The 24,167-nt window shown below is 34.1% G+C and overlaps 1 protein-coding gene across 6 annotated transcripts in view; it reads left to right on the plus strand.

Moving 5' to 3' along the window:
* LOC123314392 (CUGBP Elav-like family member 1) overlaps positions 1-24,167 on the plus strand; it is a 746,764-nt gene that overhangs the window by 567,550 nt on the left and 155,047 nt on the right. For all 6 annotated transcript variants that reach the window (XM_044899671.1, XM_044899672.1, XM_044899670.1 and 3 more), the window contains one exon: positions 20,599-20,681. In XM_044899671.1, coding sequence (XP_044755606.1) covers positions 20,599-20,681 — 83 coding nt within the window. The remainder of the gene's footprint in view (positions 1-20,598; positions 20,682-24,167) is intronic.

Raw genomic sequence — 24,167 nt, forward strand, 5'->3', positions numbered from 1 at the left:
AGAATCCAAACAATCTGAGGCGGTTAGAAAAATTCTTCGTAAAAATTTTAACCGTAAAATAGTGGATCCACTATTTTCATACGTAAGAGACATGGATCTTGAATTGATCGTGGTATTATGTTTTTTTTTGTAAGAAGGTTCTAGCTATTTCAGTCATATGAATAAATCACAGTAAGAATCTCAATAATATGTTTATTAATTCTCTATAAATATTGAATTGATTCAGTCGTCACTGAAAATCCATGACTAAACTAAAAGAACTGAATTACATGAAAATAGCTGTTGGACAATTTATTAAAATTCAATTCAGCTATAAAAAGGCATGATGCTTTCTCCTTCATAACGTTCTGCTATTAAAGTTCCATAAAAGAAAGTAGGTCCACATTTTGCCTTTGACTGATGCATACTGAACTCCAATTTTTCTTGGATGCTTCAAGGTTAGGTAATCACAACCTTTTCAGTTTTCTGATAACATGTCAATCTTTATGGAAACAAATGGATATCTTTTTTTCAAAATCGGGTGGCATATGCCAACGGATACTCCAGCCACTTGAGATAAAACCTGCACAGAGGTTTGTCGAGCTCATGTCATCATGTTTTCATTATTGCTGAACTCTGGAGTTTTCTTCTTTGGTCGACCAAAGAAGTATAGTAGGGTATGTTTGAACATACCTGTTTCGTCAACACATCGCAAAACAGTACAATGGAAAAATTCATACATAATAATCTACAGCAACAAAGGCCGGAACAGAATATTTCCATTCTCCTTCAAATTTCCTCCCAATTTTGAAGTGGTATTCAATAGTAAAAGCCTTTCACACGTCCGTAAAAACCATCTTTATAATTTGCTGATAATTTTAATTCAACAACAATCCAAAATTCTAAAATGACAGTTCACCTGGAAAATAGTATAGCACGAGCTAAGAAATACTTAGAATATAGAATACAGGAAGGAGCATATTGCTCATTTCAATTTGACCGGAATAGAGGAGAAATATGGCCGACATATATTTCCGTTTCAACAGTGGCGTAGGACAATGAAGTTTCCAAAAAACTAACTTCAATAGTAGTTGATTCTGATTAATCAAAAAAATTAGAAAAGCACTGACGTAAAGTCAGAAGCTTTTTCACGCTCGTTCAAATTGATAATCAAAGCGGAAATTCACCCCGTCAAACACTACTTGGCTATATACAATGGTATTAATGTCTCAGATCACTTAGGGCTTAAACTCTCATTCACACTGAACTTTGCTATTGAACCTAGCACGTACTACAAAAGAACTTATACGTCCGAAAGTATAGAAATTTTTTCCAAAAAACTGACAGAACAAGATTGGCAACAGGTATATAATGCGGGAGAGTGTCAAGTAAATTCACAATGGAATTGTTTCATGAATCTCTTTCTGAGACTGTTTCATGAATGCTTTCCACTCAAACTAGTTGTCCCACAACGGTGCAAGCCTAAAACCTTCGACCCAGAGATAGAGGAATGGAAAAACAAACTCAGTGCCTTACAGTTAATCTCTCACTATCACCCTGAAATGAAACAAACATACAATCGGTTCAAGAAGGAGTATAACAACTTACTAATTAAAAGTCGTTCGAATAACTATCACAGAAAAATTTCTCTATCAGATAATAAAACAAAAACAATGTGGGCCATATACAACGATGTGGTTGGTAAAGACAAGCATTCCAATTCCAATAGTCACTTCAAGGGAACTCCAGCTGAAACAGCTAATCACTATAATAGCTTCTTGCTAGAAGTAATACCTAATCTGATGCAGAACAGTACAAGATCTACTTTCAGCTGTAACATCCTTCCAAACCAACTGTCTTTCTTCTTGAACCCCGTTACAGAAAATGAGATCCTATCATTGGGCAAAAGACTCAAGAATAAATTTACCAGTGGAGATGACGAAATACCAATAATTATCATCAAGCAATGTTTGAGTAGTATAACAGAAGTTCTGAGTTATATGGTTAATAATTCTTTTGTATATGAAATTTTCCCTGAACAACTAAAATTAGCTTCAGTAATTCCTGTCTATAAGAAAGGGGATCGCAGTTTGTTTGAAAGTTATAGGCCCATTAGCATATTGCCATCGTTCTCTAAAATATTTGAGATGGCTGCGTGCAACAGGTTGGTGAGCTTTCTTAGCAAATGTAGTATACTGAACAGAAACCAGCACGGTTACATTAGAGGAAAGTCTGTAACAAGTGCCATACTGCAGTTTACAGAAAAAATTGTTGAGGCATTTGAAAAAAATGAAATCCTATTGGGCATATTTTTGGATCTATCTAAGGCATTTGATTGTCTCAACCATGAATACATCTTGATGAAACTTGAAAAATATGGTGTGAGAGGCATTGCACTAGATTGGTTCAAGTCGTACTTAGGAAACAGAAGACAAAGAACAGTCATAAAACAAGATGGCAACATCTCCAAATCAGAAATCCAAGAGAACACCTCAGGTGTTGGACAGGGAAGCATATTAGGCCCCATTATATTTGTTCTCTTTATTAACGACGTATCTACTATCCTTGAGGATACTTGGGACGAGAATACTACAGTAGAAGAGGTTCTAGGCGGCGCAGTTGGAATTGCTGAAGAATTACGAGAGTTTTTGAATGACATGAGCAAGATTAATACATCAGGGGAAGAAAATGAAAGCAGATACTCGGATGAAACGCCCACGGAAAACAATCTAACTGATTGTCTTCTCACAAACTATGCAGATGACACGAGTATGCTAGTACCAGGTTCGGATTATCCTCAGCTACTTAGAACCAGTTCTTTGCTGTTCAATAGAATTGAGGAATGGTTCAAGAAGAATGGATTATTTCTCAACGCTGATAAAACGAATGTTATACTCTTCAGAACATCACAACAGAGGATACAGACACCAACTACTATCAAATTGGAAAACCTAGTAACAAAACCTAAAACCACAACAAAATTTTTAGGAGTCCATTTAGACGAAAACCTCAAATGGGAAGCCCATATTATCAGTCTGGGAAAGAAATTAAACTCTGTTGTTTATAACTTGAGGATAACCAGCCAATACTTAAATGCTGATTCGCTAAGAATATTTTATTTTGCCAACTTTGAGAGCTTACTGAGATTCGGTTTGATTTTCTATGGGGCATGTTCTGGATTACAAGAGATTTTCCGCATCCAGAAAAGAATCATCAGAATCATCTTTGGGCTGGGTTACAGGGAATCATGCAGGGGAGTTTTCAAAGAGAACAAAATATTAACCGTATATTCTCTTTATATTTATGAATTATTGATCTATATGTTTAGAAACCTAGGTGAATATAAACTATGTTGTTCAATGCATACCTATCACACTCGGAATTTTGATATTTGTTACCCCAAACATAGACTTTCTATCACTGAGAAACACCCAACTTATGCCTGTATCAGAATGTTCAATAGACTTCCTGACGAATTGAAAAATTGTAACAGTATTTATGTCTTCAAAAAGAATTTGAAAGAGATGCTCATCACACTAGAACCCTATTCCATTGGAGATTACCTAGACAGATAGGGTGTAAGGTTTTTGACGTTGTTTCATTTAATGTGCATTTACCATGTACTTGTGACATTCTTTGAAATAAACATTATTATTATTATTATTATTATTATGACTTAACATCACCTACGCCCATGGAGTGTTATTGTCATGGGATAACCTTGTTATGTCATGAAATTCAGAAACTCATAATTAATACCTGATATTCAGCTTGAGAAATCACCTACCTATGAATTATTCACGCTAAAATATCCAAAATCCGTGATGATAGTTTTTGTCTGAAAATATAATGAAATGAAAGTTTTAGCGGCATACAGACAGGAATTGAATTCTGAAACTTTCTTTTACTTTCTTTTACTTTTTTCAGAATTCAATTCCTGTCTATATGCCGCTTAAACTTTCATTTTATCCAAAATCCTTATTTCCAGCAAATTTCAAGAATCCAAATTACCAAAATTAAGTTAAAACATCACTTTGTTCATTTGGCTACAGATAACAGAATCATTTGACTTCCAAGTCTGTCACTTTTCAAATCAGAACTTGGAAGACCAATATGGCCGTTTCCGTCGCACAATTCCCGTCACATTTATTCGAAAAACTCCTTCCTGATATTCTATGTTCTAAGAAGAATTACGTTTAGACACGAAACATCGACGTTCAAAATTCCATAGCCTATTTGACGACGAATTTTTTTGAACGCACGTTACTATTATATTTTCATTGTTAATACTGACAAAAAAACTGAGTATGTGCTATCGTTGTATTTCAAATCGTATGACACTCTCCTTTCAAGGACAGTATATGGTGGAGGAACAGAAAATGGAGAGTGGCTGCTAAACTACTACCGTAAATGTATTTTGGCATTATTTTATCCAATAAACGAAATAATATTGCCAGTGCCTAGACGATGATAAAGGACACCCTATATTTCAACATGCCGCATTATATCGATAATATATATCAATTATTCAATAGATCAAAATCAAGAAGGTATAGTGTATAAGGATTGTGAAAAAACCAGAAGGAAAAATTTGATATACTGTATGTGGATTGTGTAGAAGTGAAACTATGAAGAGAGTAAAATAATAGCTATATTGAATTTATATTAATTTTATATTGAAACATTTACTCAATAATTTATCTTGAATGCTTCCATAGAGAAATCTATTATGAATAAGAAGGTTAGAGAATATGGAGTAGAAATCTCAATATGTCTTTCTTTTATATGCGAAATTTGAATAGATGTCGCCCATGACTTCGAAAGAATGTGCATCAAGGTGACACGTGAATATGACGTACCTACTAGATTTAAATTTCAGCACAAAAATGTAGCTGGATTACACCATTTGCATCGACTTACGCCAAACTCTCTGGCATAAACCACATAACGCTATATTATATATATATATATATGCATAAAACTTCCATAACAATGAAATTTTTACACCTCCATATACTTATACTTTGCGGCGCTGTCATTACTGTCGTCAATCCTACCCCAAAGGAGTTTTGGTCGTAACATCAGAGCAAAAGTTTGTCAAGTAAATAGGAAAAGGGGAGCCATCCTAATATTCGGCACCTGTTCTCCTGAGAACATCATTAATTTTACCTGAGTATCTACTCCTTGCGATGCCAGTGGAATGCTTCCCACAGGAATGTAAACATGTTCTGAAAATAAATTCTTGCGGAACCAGCATGTCATTATAATAGAAGTGCTTAAGGAAACATCCTTAAGCATTGAATAATTTCTTACATTGAAAATTCAGTAGAGTCGTTGACAAAAACTCAGAATTTCCTGACAGGTACAGGGTGTCCAAAATTCTATGCTCACTAAGAGCATCTCGAGATCTATAAGACTTGGAGAGAAAATCTTCGGGAATTACGATTTCTTTTTTAGCAACAATCAGATATAAATATATACAGGGTGTTTCATCATAAACTGGACATACATTTATAGTGGGTAAATGACACCGGGAGAATCACTTTTGTCTTATGACATAATGTAAACCCCGTTTTCGACGCATAAGCGGGATATAGGGTGTACAACGCTGTATTTGAGTAGGTACTATTCTAATGAGTATGGTCAGTTATGTATAAACCTCGAAGTAACGGTTTCTGGTCACATCGGAGTATTTTTGAGTGCTCAATTCAGAAAAGATGAAGAACTCCCAAAAATGTTTCAAAATGGCGGAAAACTTTCAATGTTCGTGATTTTTTTTTTCGGTTGCCAAATGGAATTTAATTTTCTGAATAAAAACAAATTTCTACGAAGGCGTAGAAGGGCCACATAATATTTTAAAAATATTTTTCCTTAAATTCAGAATTTCATTTAGTTAAATTCCGAGTTCAAAGTCGGAATTTTATCTACTTCGGAACCGATACAGGCTAGATGCACAGGGTGTTCTACGACGACATTGATTATTTCTCCATATATACAGAGGGATTGATGGGAGGTTTTGCTTTCTTAATACAATGTGTTTATGTTTTAGTGAACACTGAAATTCATTAATATTGTATTTTCGTACATTTATGATGAATGTGATTGTTATTTATACAGGATGTTCTTTGATATTATTTAAGTCTCCTTGCATGAAACCATATGTAATGTATGAATGTATTATGAAAATATTATACAGGCTGTTCCATGACGGCTTCTGGATATACAGAATCTCTTATGAAAACTGGGATAAGGAATATTATGTACACATGGTTCTTGGACTCTGTTTTCTTCAATGAAGAGGTGATTTCCAACGAGCTTTATGTGGTTCTCACTGTTGTTTCAACTTCCTCGTGGGAAAAACGCAAAATATATCCAAGAACCTTCTGTATACATAAAATCCTTACATTGGCGTAGCCGCTTTTTTTTTGGGGGGGGGGCTGGGAGCTCAATGTTATTTTATGGTTACTATTCCAGTGGGGGAAGGTTGTGCCCAACCTTACCCTCTACCTGTCTACGACCATAATTCCATAATTATTCAAAAACATGTACCTAATGACAGTTTTCTCCAATAAAATACATCAAGTTCAATATTTATTAAAGAAAAGCGTGTTTATTTTGTGAAATCTGAATTCTCTCATGAATATCTCAACATATTTGGAAATGAACCAATTCGTCATAGAGCAGCCTATATGAGGTTTTCTCACCGTTGTAATGACCTCTTCATGTAAGAAACATTAAAGCACAACGGGTGTACCTTGGGGTGTACTGATTTCTTGTCCATTGAGATATCCTCACGAGTACATATGAGAAGGAAATTTTTTCATAAAATATCCGGAATATACCTGAAAAACAGTTATGTCTAAAAAAATATTCATGTCATGTCATGTCATGTCTGTAAAAGGTTGTCATATCATTGTTATGATCTCTCATAGAAGAAAACTCAAATAATAATGTACACCCTGTGTACATAATTATTCATTCATCATAAATGTGGGAACACCTAGTATTATATGAATTCGAATATTTGTAGAAAAGCAAACTGTAATTCAGGAACAAATCTACGTCGTCGTAGAACACCCTGTAGAAGTTCGGAACTGAATAAAATTCCGAGTTTAAAGTCGGAATTTGGTAAATTTCGACTTTGAACTCGGAATTTATTAAAATTCCGACTTCCCAATTCGGAATTTAACTAAATTCCGACTTCAAAGACGGAATTTAAGGAAAAATATTTTTAAAAAATTATGTGGCCCTTCTACGCCTTCTTAAATTTCGAACAATTTTTGTGAAGAAATTTTTTCATAAATCGAACTTTTATTTTACATGTCTACAGCGGAAAAAAAATTTCCCCCGAAATTGTTGAAATGTTTCCCGATTGTACTTCCTTTTATACGTAACACGAATATGGAAACAGAATCGAAAAATATCAATTTCTTTACTGCAGCCGCCCAAATATCTTGTAGGAACCTCCAACATAATTAAAAAAAAAAACTGGTTGGTCTTTGAGGCGGGGCTGCTAATTGCTTATAGAACATGTATGAAAAAATACAATTGAGATGGTATGGTTACATTGGTTCACGTTCATTTCAGTTATCTCTCTTAATCAACCCATTTAATGATAAGCTTCTGTGTTGTCAGAAATCATTATCTAAGCTACTACAGTTTCTTTCTTTAAGTGTTCATGAAGACATTGGTTTCACTCTATCAAACCAACTTATAGAACTGTGAAAGTTTGTCCCTGAGCCATATGATAATTTTTTTCCTACTCAACGTATCCATATTGATTATATAATGACTGCACCATTTTATTTCTTTCACAAAGTTCATTGATGGTACTTTCCTACTAAATTTCTAGTCGAGACACTTCTTCTGGAAATTCCAGAAACAGTTAGCCATTATAGGATAGTGTTTTCCTGCAGTACCTACATGGAATTACCCCTTATCCGGAAACAATATACCTAAAAACAAAAATTAATTGGAACAAATTTTCTACTAATCTGTTGAGCATAAGAAGAACAAGGACCAATATGACTGCGTTATTTTAAAATGAGAAAACATCCTTGAAAAACTTTAACAAGAGAACAGGTTGGACTTTGTTGATGAACCTTGCATACTAGGATTGTCTCCTTCTCTATAGTCTCCTTTTTTTACAAAGTACATGCAGTTATTTGATGTGCGTCAAGTTAATTGTTGCTAAATTTTCTAGGGTATGTGTTTAATATTTCAATGGGAACTGAATATGTTACGAGATAAGTTACCGAGGAGCACATGTAATAATGGAAAATTATGTTATGTATCCCGCCTTTCTTAGTTGAAAATTGAAATAATAGATAAGTTTTCAGCACATTTCTGACAAGTTGAAAGGTCCTTTTTGAAATATCATACTCACTAAGGCCCGTAAGATTAATCGTAGTTTAAACTTCCGATTAAAGTTAATCTATGGTTTAAACCGTCGTGTTAAGATCAAGTACAAAATGAGAAGAGATTAACTAATTCTGTGCAGTTGCCAAAATAGTTGGCTATTTGCACTAATTGTGACTCATTGGTTGTCACTTCTTAGTTTTCTGTATTAATCTTTGAATCAGTGCTTCTGTCAGACTGCAGCGATCAGTTTATTCATTTATTGTCTTCTGTTGTGAACTTTGTATCAGCATTATTATTGTTATATTATTGAGGTTTGAGGTAAAACCTATAATTGGGAGGTTCAGAACTGAAGTGAACCAAGTCCATTCAGCCTAATTTTGAGATGAATGACTTAGAAGTTGTTTATCACCCATTAATTCAAAAGTGACTTCTTCATTTCTTATTATTCTCATGTAATCATATGCTTACATTCTAACCTTTTAAAATCTAAAGAAGTCACTTTTGAATTAATGGGTGATAAACAACTTCTAAGCCATTCATCTCAAAACTAGACTGAATGGACTTGGTTCACTTCAGCTCTGAACCCCTCACTTGATACATAGCATTCAGTGCTTCGTTTCTGAAAATATCTATATTTAGTACTAACGAATGGCAAATTTCGAAGTGAAAATTGCTTTTGAACATAGCAATTCAGAAGATGGATCGCAAGTGAGACAAAATACGAAATTGAATGTTGATATTTCATCTTGAGGTGGGGTGGCTTATTGTTTTCTCAATCTTACTCAAAATTGCTCTTGCAGAAGTTTCGGAGATCGGATGAATTCGATATCATCCCATTCATCACAATGATATTCTGGATCACGGATAATATATGGTCTATCATGATACCTATTGAAATCATTCAACTCGTGCAAGATTTCAATATCTGAATCCGAATCACTATCATATTCCAATTCCATGTTCATTTTCAAACATTTAACTCAATAATTCTCTAACCGGCAACGCAAACCTAAACATAATTTCTTGAATCAAAACAAACAAGAAACTTCAAAAAACTTCATAGAAGCAGCTAGAAAATAGTTTCATAGAATATATAGGGCTTTCCCTTTTGGATGGTTTAAACCTACCGTCCCGAAGGTTTAAACTAATCGATAGTTTAAACCATCCTTGATGGATTAACTATGTTTGATCTTAAGAAATAATCGTTATCCAAAGTTTAAACCCTCATTCTTGGTTTAAACTACCATTAATCTTACGGGCCTATATGTTTCACGAAAAACTGAATTCCCGAATTTGAACGGGTAATTTTGTTTGAATTTCTTTCGTCCTTGAGTGTGTTGGGGTACTTTCCCATGCTGCTTTTTGAATCATCTTTGTTATGTTGTTTGCAGCTGTTTCATTGTCATCAGGCGTTTTAAATGAATCATTTTAAATGAATAAATCAAATCAAATTTGATTTGTTTCGTAAAATTGATGTACCTATTTGAAGTCTTCAATGTTGAAGAAAAGGACTTCTGTCATTTGAAATGAATAAATCAAATCAAATTTGATTTGTTCCGTAAAATTGATGTATTTGAAGGCTTTAATGTTGAAGAAAAAGACGGTCAATTAGAAGACCGCGAGAGGTAGGTAATCTTTGACGGATGACAAGGAAGTCACATGGTATGAACTCTCAAGAATGTACAGATTGATGGTGATTATAAGGAATACCAAAGAAAGAATCTTCGTGATCTCCGATTCGACCTTGAGTAGCGTAAAGCTAATGGCGAGTACAGGGTGTTTCATGAGTCGTTGGCCATACCCCAATGGCGAATGCAGGTCATTGCCGAGATTGCCGAGATTCTGAATTATTTTATATTCTGTTCAATTTTTCTTCATTTCAAATCCTCAGCATATACTGAGTTCTTAAAAGTGTGCATAGTCAAGTTGTGAATTCTTTTGAAATTACATATTGAATTCAGATACAAATGATGTGAACCATCTTGGAAAATGTAATCCGTAAGTGTATTTGCTTCATAACATTCATAAGTATTGAAATTTTATATTCCGAAAAATCCCTACCTTTTTATTTCCTTTCATAAAACAACACTGAAGGAACCGAACGAATTCATGTTTTATGTCATTTATTCGAAATGCGGTCCAGTTTTTATTCCTTTGTTGATATTAATCATTGTCTTCGGTCGAGAATTTAATTTTTTTTTAATTCTGTTCAACTCTTTCTCATTTTTAGCCCTCAGTTCCTACTGAGTGTGCGTGAAAAAATGACAGACACTTCTGACTTTTTGGTTGCGTTCACAAACTCATTCTGAGCAAGCTCTGAGTAAGCTTTGATTACTCGAAGCGTTCACAAACGTACTTTTAGTTCCTCAGAGTATGCTCTCTGAGCATGGCCATACTCATACTCTACTCTAGGAGTAAGTTTGTGAACGCAACCCAAATATCCATTTACGGCAGAGAATAGAAGAAGCTTGTGCTGAAGTTGAACAAAATCTTGATTTGATAGAAGGGCAATAAATAATCTGATTTTAAGCGCTACGAAATGTGTCTCTTATGATTTATGATAGTACATTTTCATTGTTGAAGAATAAATTTTTTGTGTATTATGAAGCAGATACACTTAGGGATTGATTATATTTTCGAAGATGGTTTACATCATTTTTATCTAAATTCAATATGTAATTTTAAAAGAATTCCCAGCTCGACTTTGCATACTTTTGAACACTTTTTTACGAACACTCAGTATGTGCTGAGGTTTTGAAATGAAGAAGAATTGAACAGAATTTGAAATAATTCATAATCATGGCAAAGGACATTGCCTATTAGGCTGTGACTAGAGTCCCGACTCGGAACCCTTGTCCAGTCCCGACATTGTAAAATGGTTTTGAGGTTATATTCGCGAATCGTAGATAGCTATTTATGTAACAAGTACATAAATTAGGTCTTTATGGACGAGTCCAAAAGTTTATGGCAGAGCGAGCAAAGCGAGCGAGGCCAATAACTTGGGCAAGTCCATGAAGCCTAATTATGTACGAGTTGCATACAAAGCTTTATGTTCGAATGCAATGCAGTAATTTTATTTTCTGAATTGGCTTATTACTGAAAAACTTTATGTGTGCTTCTGATTTTCTTACCTTAGTAACCAGCGACCTTAGCAACCTTAGTAAACACAGTTGTTTACTTCCTTAATTTTGTGACAAACGTCATAATAATCCAAAAAATGAATAGTGCTGGAGAAGAAAGCGTAGAAAATTTAGCCGAAGCGCCAAAGAATCTCTCTTACCCACTAAATCTAAAAGTGCTTATGAAAATATGTATGCGGCATATAACGAGTATTGTAAAACGAAGAAAATTGTAAAATCGACAGAAGACAGTATTCTGGCTAACTTCAATAGTGAACTGAAAGCTCACAAAAGTTCTTCGCTGTGGAATACATAGATGAATCGGAAAGTACTAAAATAAGTGTTGCTACCAGAATATTGGGCCAGGAAGAAGTTGCATCAAAAGTATTGCAGATCAAAAACTGTGCTTCCACTTCAAGCTCAATGTGCTTTTAATATTCACTACCACACTAATGCTTAGAATAGTAATTCTTAATTTTGTTTTTAGGTCGAAGTTCAATTCTTCTTCCTTGAATAAAGTCGTTTCCATCTAGTATATTTATTTGACAGAATGATAGTGACAGTTGAATCCAATAAAGTAGTGTCCAATAAAGTAGTCAATTATGGACACTAAACGAATTCATGAATAAAGTGTTAATGATGCAGTCAAACATAAATATTATTTACGAATAGAATAGTTGCGACAAAATTCAAGGAGTGATAGATACCTTATCAAAAAATAGTGTGGGCTTTTTCTAAATCAGGATTGAAAAGACAGGAGTACATATTATCTTGAAATTCGAAAATGGAAGGATCAGCAAAGTATGCAATTCTAACTGGTGAGAAAGTTGAGAATTGCTTAATGTAAATTGATCCAGCGGAATTGCCAGACGTAATTTTTGATTCAGAAGTGAACCTCTTCCTTACGGCCCTTCTTGACTAAAAAAAAATGTGATCGAGAATGGAAGTTGACAAATATAATTGTGAAATATATGTTATTTTATACGAAATAACGACACAATACTGCGGCATCTCAATAAAATGTATTTTTATTTGAAGTGTATGAAAATTTAGCGAAAAAGGTAAAGGTAGTGATTCTGTTTAAAATGTTTACTATAGATGTTTCATTTCAAGATTGTTCTTTTTTCTAACAACATATTTATCTTTATAGCAACTTATATCTACATGCCCGATTGAAATATGAATCATTGTTTCTATTTGACAGGGTATAAGCTTATGATTTGTACTGAAAACTGAGTTTTTCGCTATTCCTTTCACTGCTTAATAATTTCAAAGCACCAGTGCCGTGCATCGTTGAATTCGGGACCGAATATCAGTCCCGAATTTAAAGACGAGTCCCGAGTCGGGACTCTACACCGAGAAAAAAATTTGAATATGACAAATAGAAATTGTGACTTGCTATAGGCACAAAGAACTTTTTTTATTTGCTACAAGTATACGTGTTTCCTGACACAAAGTAACTTATCATAACTAAGCAAAGGTACTTGCAGTTCGTATTTCATTTTTATTCAGAATAAATGACTTTATTCACGTGATCCAAGTATCATGTGTTACTTGATAGGATATTGAGTTCATTTACTGCAACTAAAAAAGTTGTTCGGCGCAAGTAACAGTTGAATGTACACTAAACATAATTTTTTTATAGTTCAAGTATATTTGTCACTTGCAGTTAGTGAGAACCTATGTCTGTAACACGTAACTTTTTCACTCAGATCTCATAAATAGTTTGTGTTGGTAATTAACTTTTCTGTTCACGATAAGAGTCACTATTACTTACCGTATGTACACACGGTCACTATCGTGAGTACACAGTTATACTTGTCATAAGTACTCAACATCATCTATTATAAGAGACACTGTTACTCACCTCAAGTACAAATTGCTACATACTTCCAGTATTTTTTTGTGCTTAAGGGGTAAAAGCGGTATTAATTTCAGTCCCTGATTTTCTTTTTTATTAACTCATTCTTAAAAGTTATATATTTGAAATCGCTATCATATTATTGCAACATGTATTAAATGAAATCAGTCGAGAAAGGTGTATTCTCTATACCATCTGAGTTAATGAAAAAGAAAATTATAAATGGGAGGAGTATTAATACAGCGATCACTCTTGGAGTAAAAACCAATTAAGGAAGTAGTAGAACCTTATCAATCAAAAACTTTGCTTTTTTAACATTATACATTATTTTGAATGCTATAGCTCTTTGAATGAATATTGATGTTTGCCTGTTTATTTTCGTATACAAAGAAAACTTCATGATTCATATAAATATATGGGAAAGTATATAATGAAAAATAAAAATAACAATTCAACTCTTATATTTTTGCATACATTTTCATACAGAAAAGTACATCTAGTAGGAATTGTAGTTTATATTATATAATGTTATAATATAACATAAATAAAAATCAACCTTTGTCCGAAGAGTGAATATATAAATTTCTCTAATGTTTGTTAGCACCGACTAATTTGAGGAAGTATGTCAAGTCAAGTTCAAACTTACATAAATAATAATTTCGTTCTGCCTTTCACGAAACTCTTTATATTTCGCTTTGAATACAAGGTATGGCCCTTTTTAGTGAATATCTCCTAAATTGTGTCCTCGGCGAGGAGCTTGAAACTCATATCATTTATTTCTTGATCTGAAAAATTATATATCAGAAATAATTCCTGCATATATAGATAGGTACATATATTAAATTGGGACTAAGCTGCTCCTATCACACTTTTCTTGATCATTAAAGAATATATTTCTATAACTATTAGTTGGATCGTAACTTCTATGTACCTTATGTAACTTATGCACATGCAATACAATATATAATAAGAATAAAAATGAAATGGCTCTTCCTAATGAAAAAAGCTTGAAAATTCAAAGCACTATGAAGATAATAGCTTGAGAGACTAAACCGAGGTTCTGATGCGGAAGACCACTTGAGTTAATCATCTTTTTTTGCGTGAATACCTTATGCATTGTCAAGTGCATTGTGCATTATCGAGCATATACACAATAATCCACAATAAATTATATTCAAAAACTAAAAATTTTGACTTACTTCTGAATTTTTCCACATACTCTTCGAATCTCTTCATAAACTTTTTAGGGTTTTCACTACCAATCTCTGAAACAAAATCAATTAAAAATGAAATCAACGATTTGCTCCTGCGTAAATTCTTGCACTAATTTGTCAGGAGCAAATTAACTAAAAAAAAATTGTTGCCTGACAATGAACTCAAAATAAATAACGTTGAAATTATAATTCTTCGTAACGTTTCGGAGTCTATATCAGACTCCTTCATCAGACTCCGAAACGTTACGAAGAATTATAATTTCAACGTTATTTATTTTGAGTTCATTGTCAGGCAACAATTTTTTTTAGTTAATTTGCTCCTGACAAATTAGTGCAAGAATTTACGCAGGAGCAAATCGTTGATTTCATTTTTAATTGATTTTGTTTCAGAGATTGGGAGTGAAAACCCTAAAAAATTTATGAAGAGATGCAAAATCCTCCCAAAATAAATTTTAATCGATATACTCTTCGAATCCCCATCGTTTGAGGATTTCTTCGTAATCCATTTAAGCACATAAAACAAGCACAAAATATTCTGTAAAGTGTGTAAAGGGTGAAAGAATTTATTATAAATCAGATCATAACTATTAAAGTTATATCATATATCGCGGCATACTTAGACTTGGTTACTATATCCGTTGAATTTCGAATCCCTAGTAGCCCAATCAAAGTATGCCGAGATATAATATAACCTACCCACACGACCCGGCGGCGGCGCACTACTTTTCGAGATCCACGATAATTCGTTTAACCCGCCGACGCGTTGGCTTCTGACCGCTGAATGCACAGATTACAGAGAAGGTAATCTGTGGCTGAATGATGCACACTACACAGATGTACCACAGATGTTAATCTTTATAGATGTACCGATCTTCAAAAGGAATAACTGCTTCGGGTTCGTATCGGCTCAAGTCGGTTATCATCCGAATATTTTTTACACTTATTACAAGAAACACATGTGTCTACCCCATGTCAAGGTTTCAATGTAGCAAATAACTTTGTTATTTAGGGCTGATAAAAATACGTAACTGAAAAAGTAGCTTGCTATAAGTTGAGCGATTATTTGGCATCTATACGCATCGTATTTATCAACAACAAACAGAATTTAAATATCAGTGCTATTTGGATTTGATAAGTTTTGATGTTGAACTGAGAAAAAAAGTTACTGCTAACTATTAAAAATTCTTAGATGAACGTGTTTGTTAACGATAAATATATGATTATCTGCAGCACATAAATGTTCGCCTATCGCGTATGAAAATTTATTTAGCTTGAGTAAAAAGCAGTCAAGTAAAAAAAGTTACTTGTAACTTTTTTCTCAGTGTAGTAACAGCCTAAATATTATCACCGAAGGAAGAACGGTTACCATTGTAACCACAGAATGAATCAGTCAAATAATTGATGATTTCACATAGCATGGTTAGCGGAATGACTGGTACTGTACGAAATTCAAAATTGAATATCTCAAAAACGAATGCATTAAATGAGAAAAAAATTGATACGCTGAATTCAGGATAAAAAAGGCCTTTCAAATGAGGTATCACTCACCCTATCTTTCCAATTCAAAATTTAGGGGTTGGTGTTCTAACACTAAGGGTTGAAGCGATATAGTTGTGAGTTCGACCTTAAAAGTTGTCCCCCTCGAAGTAAAAATCGACGTGTCCAAGCATTTTTTCGAAATAAATTTATTGCGCCTGTTATCTCGTCTGTTTCGTTTTAAAAAACCCAGCCTGTAGAATAAGTTTCTGCGTATGTGTGCTTTCAGCCTGGGTATCTCATCTCAGCATCTGGTCTATTATGCAGTGAGGTCCTTTTCACGCTTATCCTCTTTAAAGTCGAGGAGGTCTGGTTTGGATCTTTTGCTTGTTTTTAACCTGTTGAATGACATGCCTTATTATCCTGAATTATGGTACTGGCTTAATTTTTATGTTCTTCATTTAACACAAGGGACATGACTGTTTTATACCAGGAGACGCCCCATACAAACTACCTTGAACCCTTTTTTTTTCACCACGTTACGGCGCTTCTCAATGTTATTTCTGTTGTTTTGAAATTGCTTGGGACCTCACTCGACTGTTTTAGATGTAAGGTGTTACGTGCTATATAATCTAGAATATTGTTGCCATTATTGTGAATTTCATTGTTTTATTTAGAATTGCTGATGTCTATTTTTGATTTTTGCAAATATTGTTCATTTCAATTTTCAAATGGGTTGATCTCTTGAATGTACTGAGTAATGCTCATGTTCATAAATAAATGAATAAAATATCAGTGATAACATTCCAACTCTTCATTTCAAGCCGTGATTCAAAAGTAGAGCACAAAACAGGTCAATCTGTTACATGGAAGGATAGTCCAGGTGTACCGAACCGTTCTCAGTCTGGATTCTTTCCCAAGTTAAATAGATATCGCTTCTGGTAGTAAATTTCCAGAGTTATCGGCCTCAATCGCGGACCAGTTCTCGTTGCTCGTTCTTCCGTAACAAATTACAATTATTGCCCAACTCGCTAACTGGCTTCGAAGTTCGGCAATTTTTCAAGGTGTCGGTTCTATACTGGACTACGTGGGAACAAAGTGACGCTCTTCCCGAAACTCAGGGCTCGGAAAGGTTACGTCTTTATTAAACACTTTAGCAATTAGACGAAGACCATTATGGAATTTTCCCGAAGTTATAATTGTATTGTCTGAAACGCGATCCTTTCCGTATGCATGTATTTCCGGTTTCGGAGTAAAAACTCAATTATGAAATTTTCGCTTTCTCGCTTCCCCGGTTCGTTTCAATTGATGTTCGGAAACTTCCTTCATTAAGTTTCATTTCTTGAATGTTCGTTTCCCCAATGTTCAAATGGTTCAGATGCTAATGAATGATATACTACTGTAATTCCCCAAACACGCTGTATTTTCTGTGTTTCACGAATGACCACAAGCTTTCTGGAGAGCAGATGTGGAATATTTTGGGAGTCAACGTTCGAAATATGTCGCCTAACTTTATGCGTTCAAGAGATACAGGAACAGGAAGTTCTAGCTGAGTCAAAAAAAATTTTCAATCGGCATAATTGTTCAACACCCTCATGGATTTTCATGAAAATTTCAAGAAATGGGTACCCATAGGACAAGGACGAATGTTCACTGATAATGATTTGTTGATAATGCAGATCCGAACTGAGCAAATTATATTATATTAAATTCGATGAGATATCAATTATTATAACATAATCAGCAAAAAAATGCATCCTTTTCAAGGAGAGAATTAAAGGGCAACGTCACACTGACATCATGGCAAGGCGACACACATGTCAAACAACCTAAGTAAATGGCACCAACGTTACCAACTGAAAACTTCGGAAAATGCTATAGGTTTAGCAAACACTGCCCTCTAGTTTATATAGGACAAACATCACAAGGTCTTCATTGGAGAATGGCGTTACACAAAATTGATTCTGTTCTGAAACCTGAAAGATGTGCTTTAAGTTCACATATTAATAACACAGGATATGCTGTAGTTTATGATAATATACAGGTTTTAGATCACGAACAAGAATACCAAAAAAGATTTTTTTTAGAACTGTGTTATATAGAGTAGTTTCGGGTGATATGGCCTATGCGGACAATATGGCCTGTACCGATTTTTCCAAAACTAACCAACTGTAGTGGGGTACGTAACCTCCATATCGTCTAGACTCTTCATTTGACCGTCTCAGTTGATCCCTGTGTCGCACAGACTGCGCATGTGCTAAGTCTGTGCGGAAATCGAAAATTATCAAAAAAGTATGTTTTAGGTAAGTTCAACTTATTCTCTCTCGTTATGAATTATCTTTTTTTATGTTGCGGTTGCATAGTAATGTAGGTAATCTATAAGACTATAGTGGCATTTTCTGAAAGAATTGTCCTCAAATTCTTAGGTTATATTATTTATGATCAGAAAAGAACCCTGCGGACATTATGGCCCACTGTGTAGGTGGCTTATATAGACTACCAGACCATATTGTCCACCTGTTATCTGGTCTTTCTGAATGATTATTTTTTTTCTCCCAAGACAATGGCTCCAAGAAAACCCGTTGCAGAAAGAAAACGACAAACTTGGTGCAAGGAGTTCATGAAAATTGATTTGAGAGACTGGGAGTGAAAACCTTGAAAAATTTCGGAAGATGACTTTACCAAACAACTGATATCCTTGTAGTTATCAGGGATGATTTGTGTGCAACAACCTCTGTAATTTCCCTAGTTTATCTTCAGTTCCATGATTAATAGAAGCTAGTTGAAATCAAATCTATAGTCAGAATATTCTATCGCCTCTCAACTACTTTGTGGTATTTTTTGCAATTTGTATCTACTCCTCCACTTCATTCGAGGAAAGGTTTTTCGCCTTTAAAAAGGGCTCTGCAAATATGTCATCCGGAGTATTGCAATGGTTAAGGCCGTCCCTGAGTGTAAATGTTTTTCTCTAAGAGATTATTATTATTTCTCTTGCGTAATTCTTCTCTTTCAAGAGAGAAAATTTCGGGGAAACCCTTCAAGAGAAAATACCCAAGTGATTCAGAAAAATAGAAAAAAAAGCGAACAACAAAACACGAGGGATGAAATATTGAAGAAAACACACAATCACTTCCAACTCGGATTAAGTCGACAATCAACAGAGAATCAACCCTCTTCAAGTAGGTCAAGAACAAGCCAAACTGTGGCAGCAGAATCAGTACAAATCCCTTGTAGGCATTTTGAAAAATGTCAATTATGTCTACACGCGATATCTCGATAAATATTTCATCAAATATTTCCATCCCTGACAACCTGGAACTAAATATGGTATAGTTATCAACTTGAAAAATTGAACTGCCTAAGGGCCCCACACATAGTTAATCCGGCCCTGGTCCTAATAAATCAATTCTTGGAATGCTTCAGTATCTTTCCTAAAAATCCAGTGTACAGGATGGCAAAATTCGTTTTCTACTGAGGTGATCTCGAGAACTATATCAGTTAGATGAAAACGGGTGACACATTCTCAAGCTCTTTTTTCCCGAGTAATCCAAATCTGAAAACAGAACCGGCCTACCATTTCTAAATTCGGCGTTATGAACAAAAATTGAGAAATTGCCATTTTTAATAATGCTTAATTAGAAATAGATGCATAAGAAGAATGATTCGACAATCAGTAATTCCGATCAAAGAGTATTGAGTCCATAAAAAATGAATGTATATTTAACAGTCGCTATGGTGACGCCTGTCTGCTTATTATGTCTAATTATTCAATAGTGCAATTGAACTTCCATTTTTTGTTTACATTTGAAAAATCAGAAATCACTTTCATATCTTGAAATTGGCTGGATCAAAAAATTCAATGAAATCACATTTAAATTACTGATGAAAAAGTGCCTGTAGAATGTCATGATCAATTTCGAGAACGAGCTAGCATTATTAAAAATTTCAATTTCTGAATTTTTGTTCAAAATCTAAAAATAATTGGCCGATTTTCTTCTCAGATTTAGATAACTAATCCGTTTTCTTCCAGCTGATATAGTTCTCCATATCCCCTAAGTAGACAACGAATTTTGTCTACCCTGTATTCGTTTATTTTTCTTCTGATTTTATTATCATTTCGAGAACGGTATTTCTTCGAATTCATTATTTTCTGATGAAAGCCCATATGAACCTGGAACAGATTATACGATTTTCCTATAATGAGTTTTTGACTCATGAGTTAAAAACTCATATTGTGAAAATCGTATAATCTGGTTCATATATAATTGTTCGGCATATCCGGCACAATACGTGAAATAAAATTTATGATCACCCATAATCAAAATATAACTTCTACGAAGTTGTCTATTGACAAACTTGATGAATATACTGAATTCGAATTGTTAAATATAAAGAAAATTAAATTATTTATAATAATCGGAATCTTCAATGGGATTTCTACATCTTCGTCTTCAACTTCGTCTCTACTTTTCGTATCATAGAACTTTCGAAATGAATCCTCATTTTACACAAAGAGGAACCGCACTTTCAGAATACATTTTATTTTATTTACCCCTAATTTCTTAATCGGAGATATTTTTTATTCCAGGTTGTTGCTTCGTAACGTTTTTCACAAGAAAAGCGGCCCTTCAAGCTCAGGATGCTTTACATAACATCAAAACGCTGAATGGGGTGAGTAAATCATATTTTTCCTTAACTGAAACTGATAAATCACAGTATGAAGCAAAAATTATTTCGTTTATGTTTGTTGCTATTAAATCCGATTGAGTTCTTGCTGACCCCAAATTTGATAGAACCAAACGTCCTGTAATTTGAGTTTCACTACGATTGGGAATAATGTATCTGTTCTCCCTTGCGCATACATACATTGACATACAAGATTATTTTTCCTTAATATCTTTTAAAATTATGCGAACTACCAAAGTTATTTTTAGGGAATTCTTTTTCAGTGATTTATCCGGGATGACGGAAAAATCTAAAATATGCGTGCATATGCCCGCAAAAAGTGAATAGCAAGGGTTTTTTCGCACGCAAATATTAAAGAGTAGCATCAATCATAAAATAACATTTGTATTAAAAAACTTTGTTTGATTTACAGCTTTAAATTATAATAAGTAAATAAATAAAGACGGTCGTGTATCAAGATGAAACGTAAATGTTATTTTAAGGACAGTGAATAATGTTGGGGTATAGAATACATTGAATCAAACTGTAACCCAGTGATGCCCACGAGACCAACGAGACAAGACTTTACTATAGTCTCGTTCGAAATCGAGAGTTCTCGTAAAAGTCTCGTTTTTTTTTTGAAAGCGGATAATTCAAATCTAATGATTACAACGCATACTTTGGTTTATCTATCTAGTAATTTTTTCCAATTATTTGCCTTCGGAAGTATAATTTTAATATTATATGGAATTCATTTATTTATTGTTGTACCTGTTTCAAGACCAGTAGAAGTAAATGAAGCAAAAACTTCCGTTTTTCGTTCAGTATCAAAAAACAAATATCTAGTGATAATTCTTTCAAATATGGGAATGAATTGACTGCTTCCCGGCGATGATTTTCAGATTTTCGGCCTCGTGCGACTTATTCTGAAGTTGATGTTGTAATATTCAAGAAAAATTACAGAATAACAAAATCTAATTTCGAAGTATCTTTTATATCTTTTCACACGCTGAATTTGGATAGGTCCGGTTGTATTCGATTGATACTCTTTGTTATTTACACAAACCGTATCACTCATATCGGTCAGGTTATAAACTGTTTGTATGAATTGGGGAAACTATTCGAATCAATTGAAATCAATGCTTGAATGAAACAGTCTTTTAAAAATTCCGTATACAGGATGATTCATAACTATTTGGATATATAAGTAATAGCTTTTCAAGGCATATTTGGTTCTATCAATAGTTATGAATCTTCCTGTATATAATCATTGAATGATAACTAAAAATGTTTCTTCATAAACTTTTTAGGGTTTTCACTCCCAATCTCTGAAATAAAATCAATTAAAAATGAAATCAACGATTTGCTCCTGCGTAAATTCTTGCTAGCTGAGAAAAATCGCCCGTGTGCACCCAGTCTAAAACGGGCACCAGCTGCATAACTTTACGAATTATGATCTCTTCAGTTTTTCAGAATAAATGCAAAAATGAACGGAATATTTATGAAATATATACCACCGTCTCGTGTTCCACAAAAACATTACCCTGAAAGTTAACCAATAAGTAATATGAAGAATTTCAGCTCTCCATCATTCTGATGAAATTTTCCATACAAACAAGTTTTTTTTCGTGCTTACGAAGTCTTGTATGGAAAAAATTAGAAAAAAGTAATGATATGAATAAGAAACTCGGCTACTTTTATTGTATAACCTGTAATAGGATCCCCATTACACAAATATAAAAGCACTTTGAAATTCATAAAAAATTTCGAAAAAATATCTCACCATTTCAAATCAAAACTGAAAGGGGAAAATTTTCGACCCGAACGAGCCTCGAACACGAACGATTCATAACAATATGGACTATTTCATTTTGGGATAAGAACAAGGGTGTGAGAATACACACAGAATTTGAAATTTGATCGTAATATTCGTAATGTCAGATGTGAAATGTTCCAATAAATTCTACTACACTACCACAGTCTATTGATGGTTTTGAATTTCAATCAACCATTTCCGATCTGGATTTGCTTGTTAATGAAGCCTCTGTACCCGAAATGATTCCAAAGTTTTCATATTCGAAGGCAATACTCCCATAGATTAAATAGATGGAACATAAGCTATTTTCCAGACTGTTCATTTTTCCAATAATTCCCACTCCATGCAACCACCAATGAAATGAATTTTCGCTTGTATTCCCCTCCTGATCGCTTCAAAATTTCTAAGACGGCGTGTGTATTTGTAATTGTCAAAATATTATTTCAATCATTCACGTCGTAATATTTTGGAAAATATGCAACGATGTGCCGTAAAAAAGTGTGTTTGAAATAAAAGTGCATTTATACATGGAAGAGGAAAGCGATTCACTTATTCTGGTAAGTTTTTAATATTTTATTCTTGTTTGAGTACACGACTTTATGAAATCAGGGGAGGGAGTTAGGGGACGCCAGGGTCGAATTCTGTTTGAAATACGATCTAATGATTTGTGCTTACATTGAAATGTTGAGTTTGTACATTAAAATGATTGATTTAAATTTTAGTTTTCCAACAAATAAAACCAGACGACCAGACCAGACTGGGTCTTGAAAACAATTTACACTTCTCTTGTAATTTACACTGCAGACTTCAGTATAATGAGAGAAATCGACTTTTACTCTTAATTTGAAAAAGATGCCATTCCTAGTGAGGTAGGTACATATTACCACTTTTTTAACTCGCTTTCTTGTCTGAATATCACTTTGTTTGGAATTTTGCAAGTGATTTCTGACAACTTCTAGTTTTGAGGTGAACTTGAAATTTGGTAGATTCTCTTTCTCCTATAATAAATCATGCTTTTTTATATAAACATCCTTCCTGGTTTCAAGATGAACAGTAGAACGAGATTTTTTTTTTTTTTTTGAACTCTTTATTGCTGTAATAATATTTACAAAAGTGTGTAAATAAACATGTGCAATGGGTGGACATATCGCCAAGTGCGATGTCTTCCTGCCAACCCTCCTAACTCAAGACTACATGTAGGAGTTCGTGATTTGAGAAAATGAACACAATAATTCAATAATACAATAATACAATGGTGCTCCTGCTGGGACATAGGACGGAAGGGTCGAGGAAGGGGAAATGGGAAAAGGTATCCGAAGGAACGACATACCTAAGAAGAAGAAACGGACTGCAACAAGTGTCTTTTGAGACTCAACTTGAATGACCTGAAAGTGGGCTTACGTGATATCTCCACAGGTACACGATTCCAATGCTGAGGAAATCTGACAGAAAAACAGTTACGAGCAAAATTGGTGGAATGGGCGTTTATTCTCAAGGTGAGATTTGGAATGGCTCTCGTATGATGATCTTCACCTCCGAGGGGCCGGATATTGTTGTGTAAATAAGATGGTATACGACTTTTTAACACCCTATGGCCAAGAAGCAGCATATGCCAGACACGACGCTGACTAATGGCCAGCAGATTAAGAGCATCTCTGGACCGGCTAACGTGGTCA

Source organism: Coccinella septempunctata, chromosome 5 (genome assembly GCF_907165205.1).
Source record: "Coccinella septempunctata chromosome 5, icCocSept1.1, whole genome shotgun sequence".
NCBI classification, from domain to species: domain Eukaryota; kingdom Metazoa; phylum Arthropoda; class Insecta; order Coleoptera; family Coccinellidae; genus Coccinella; species Coccinella septempunctata.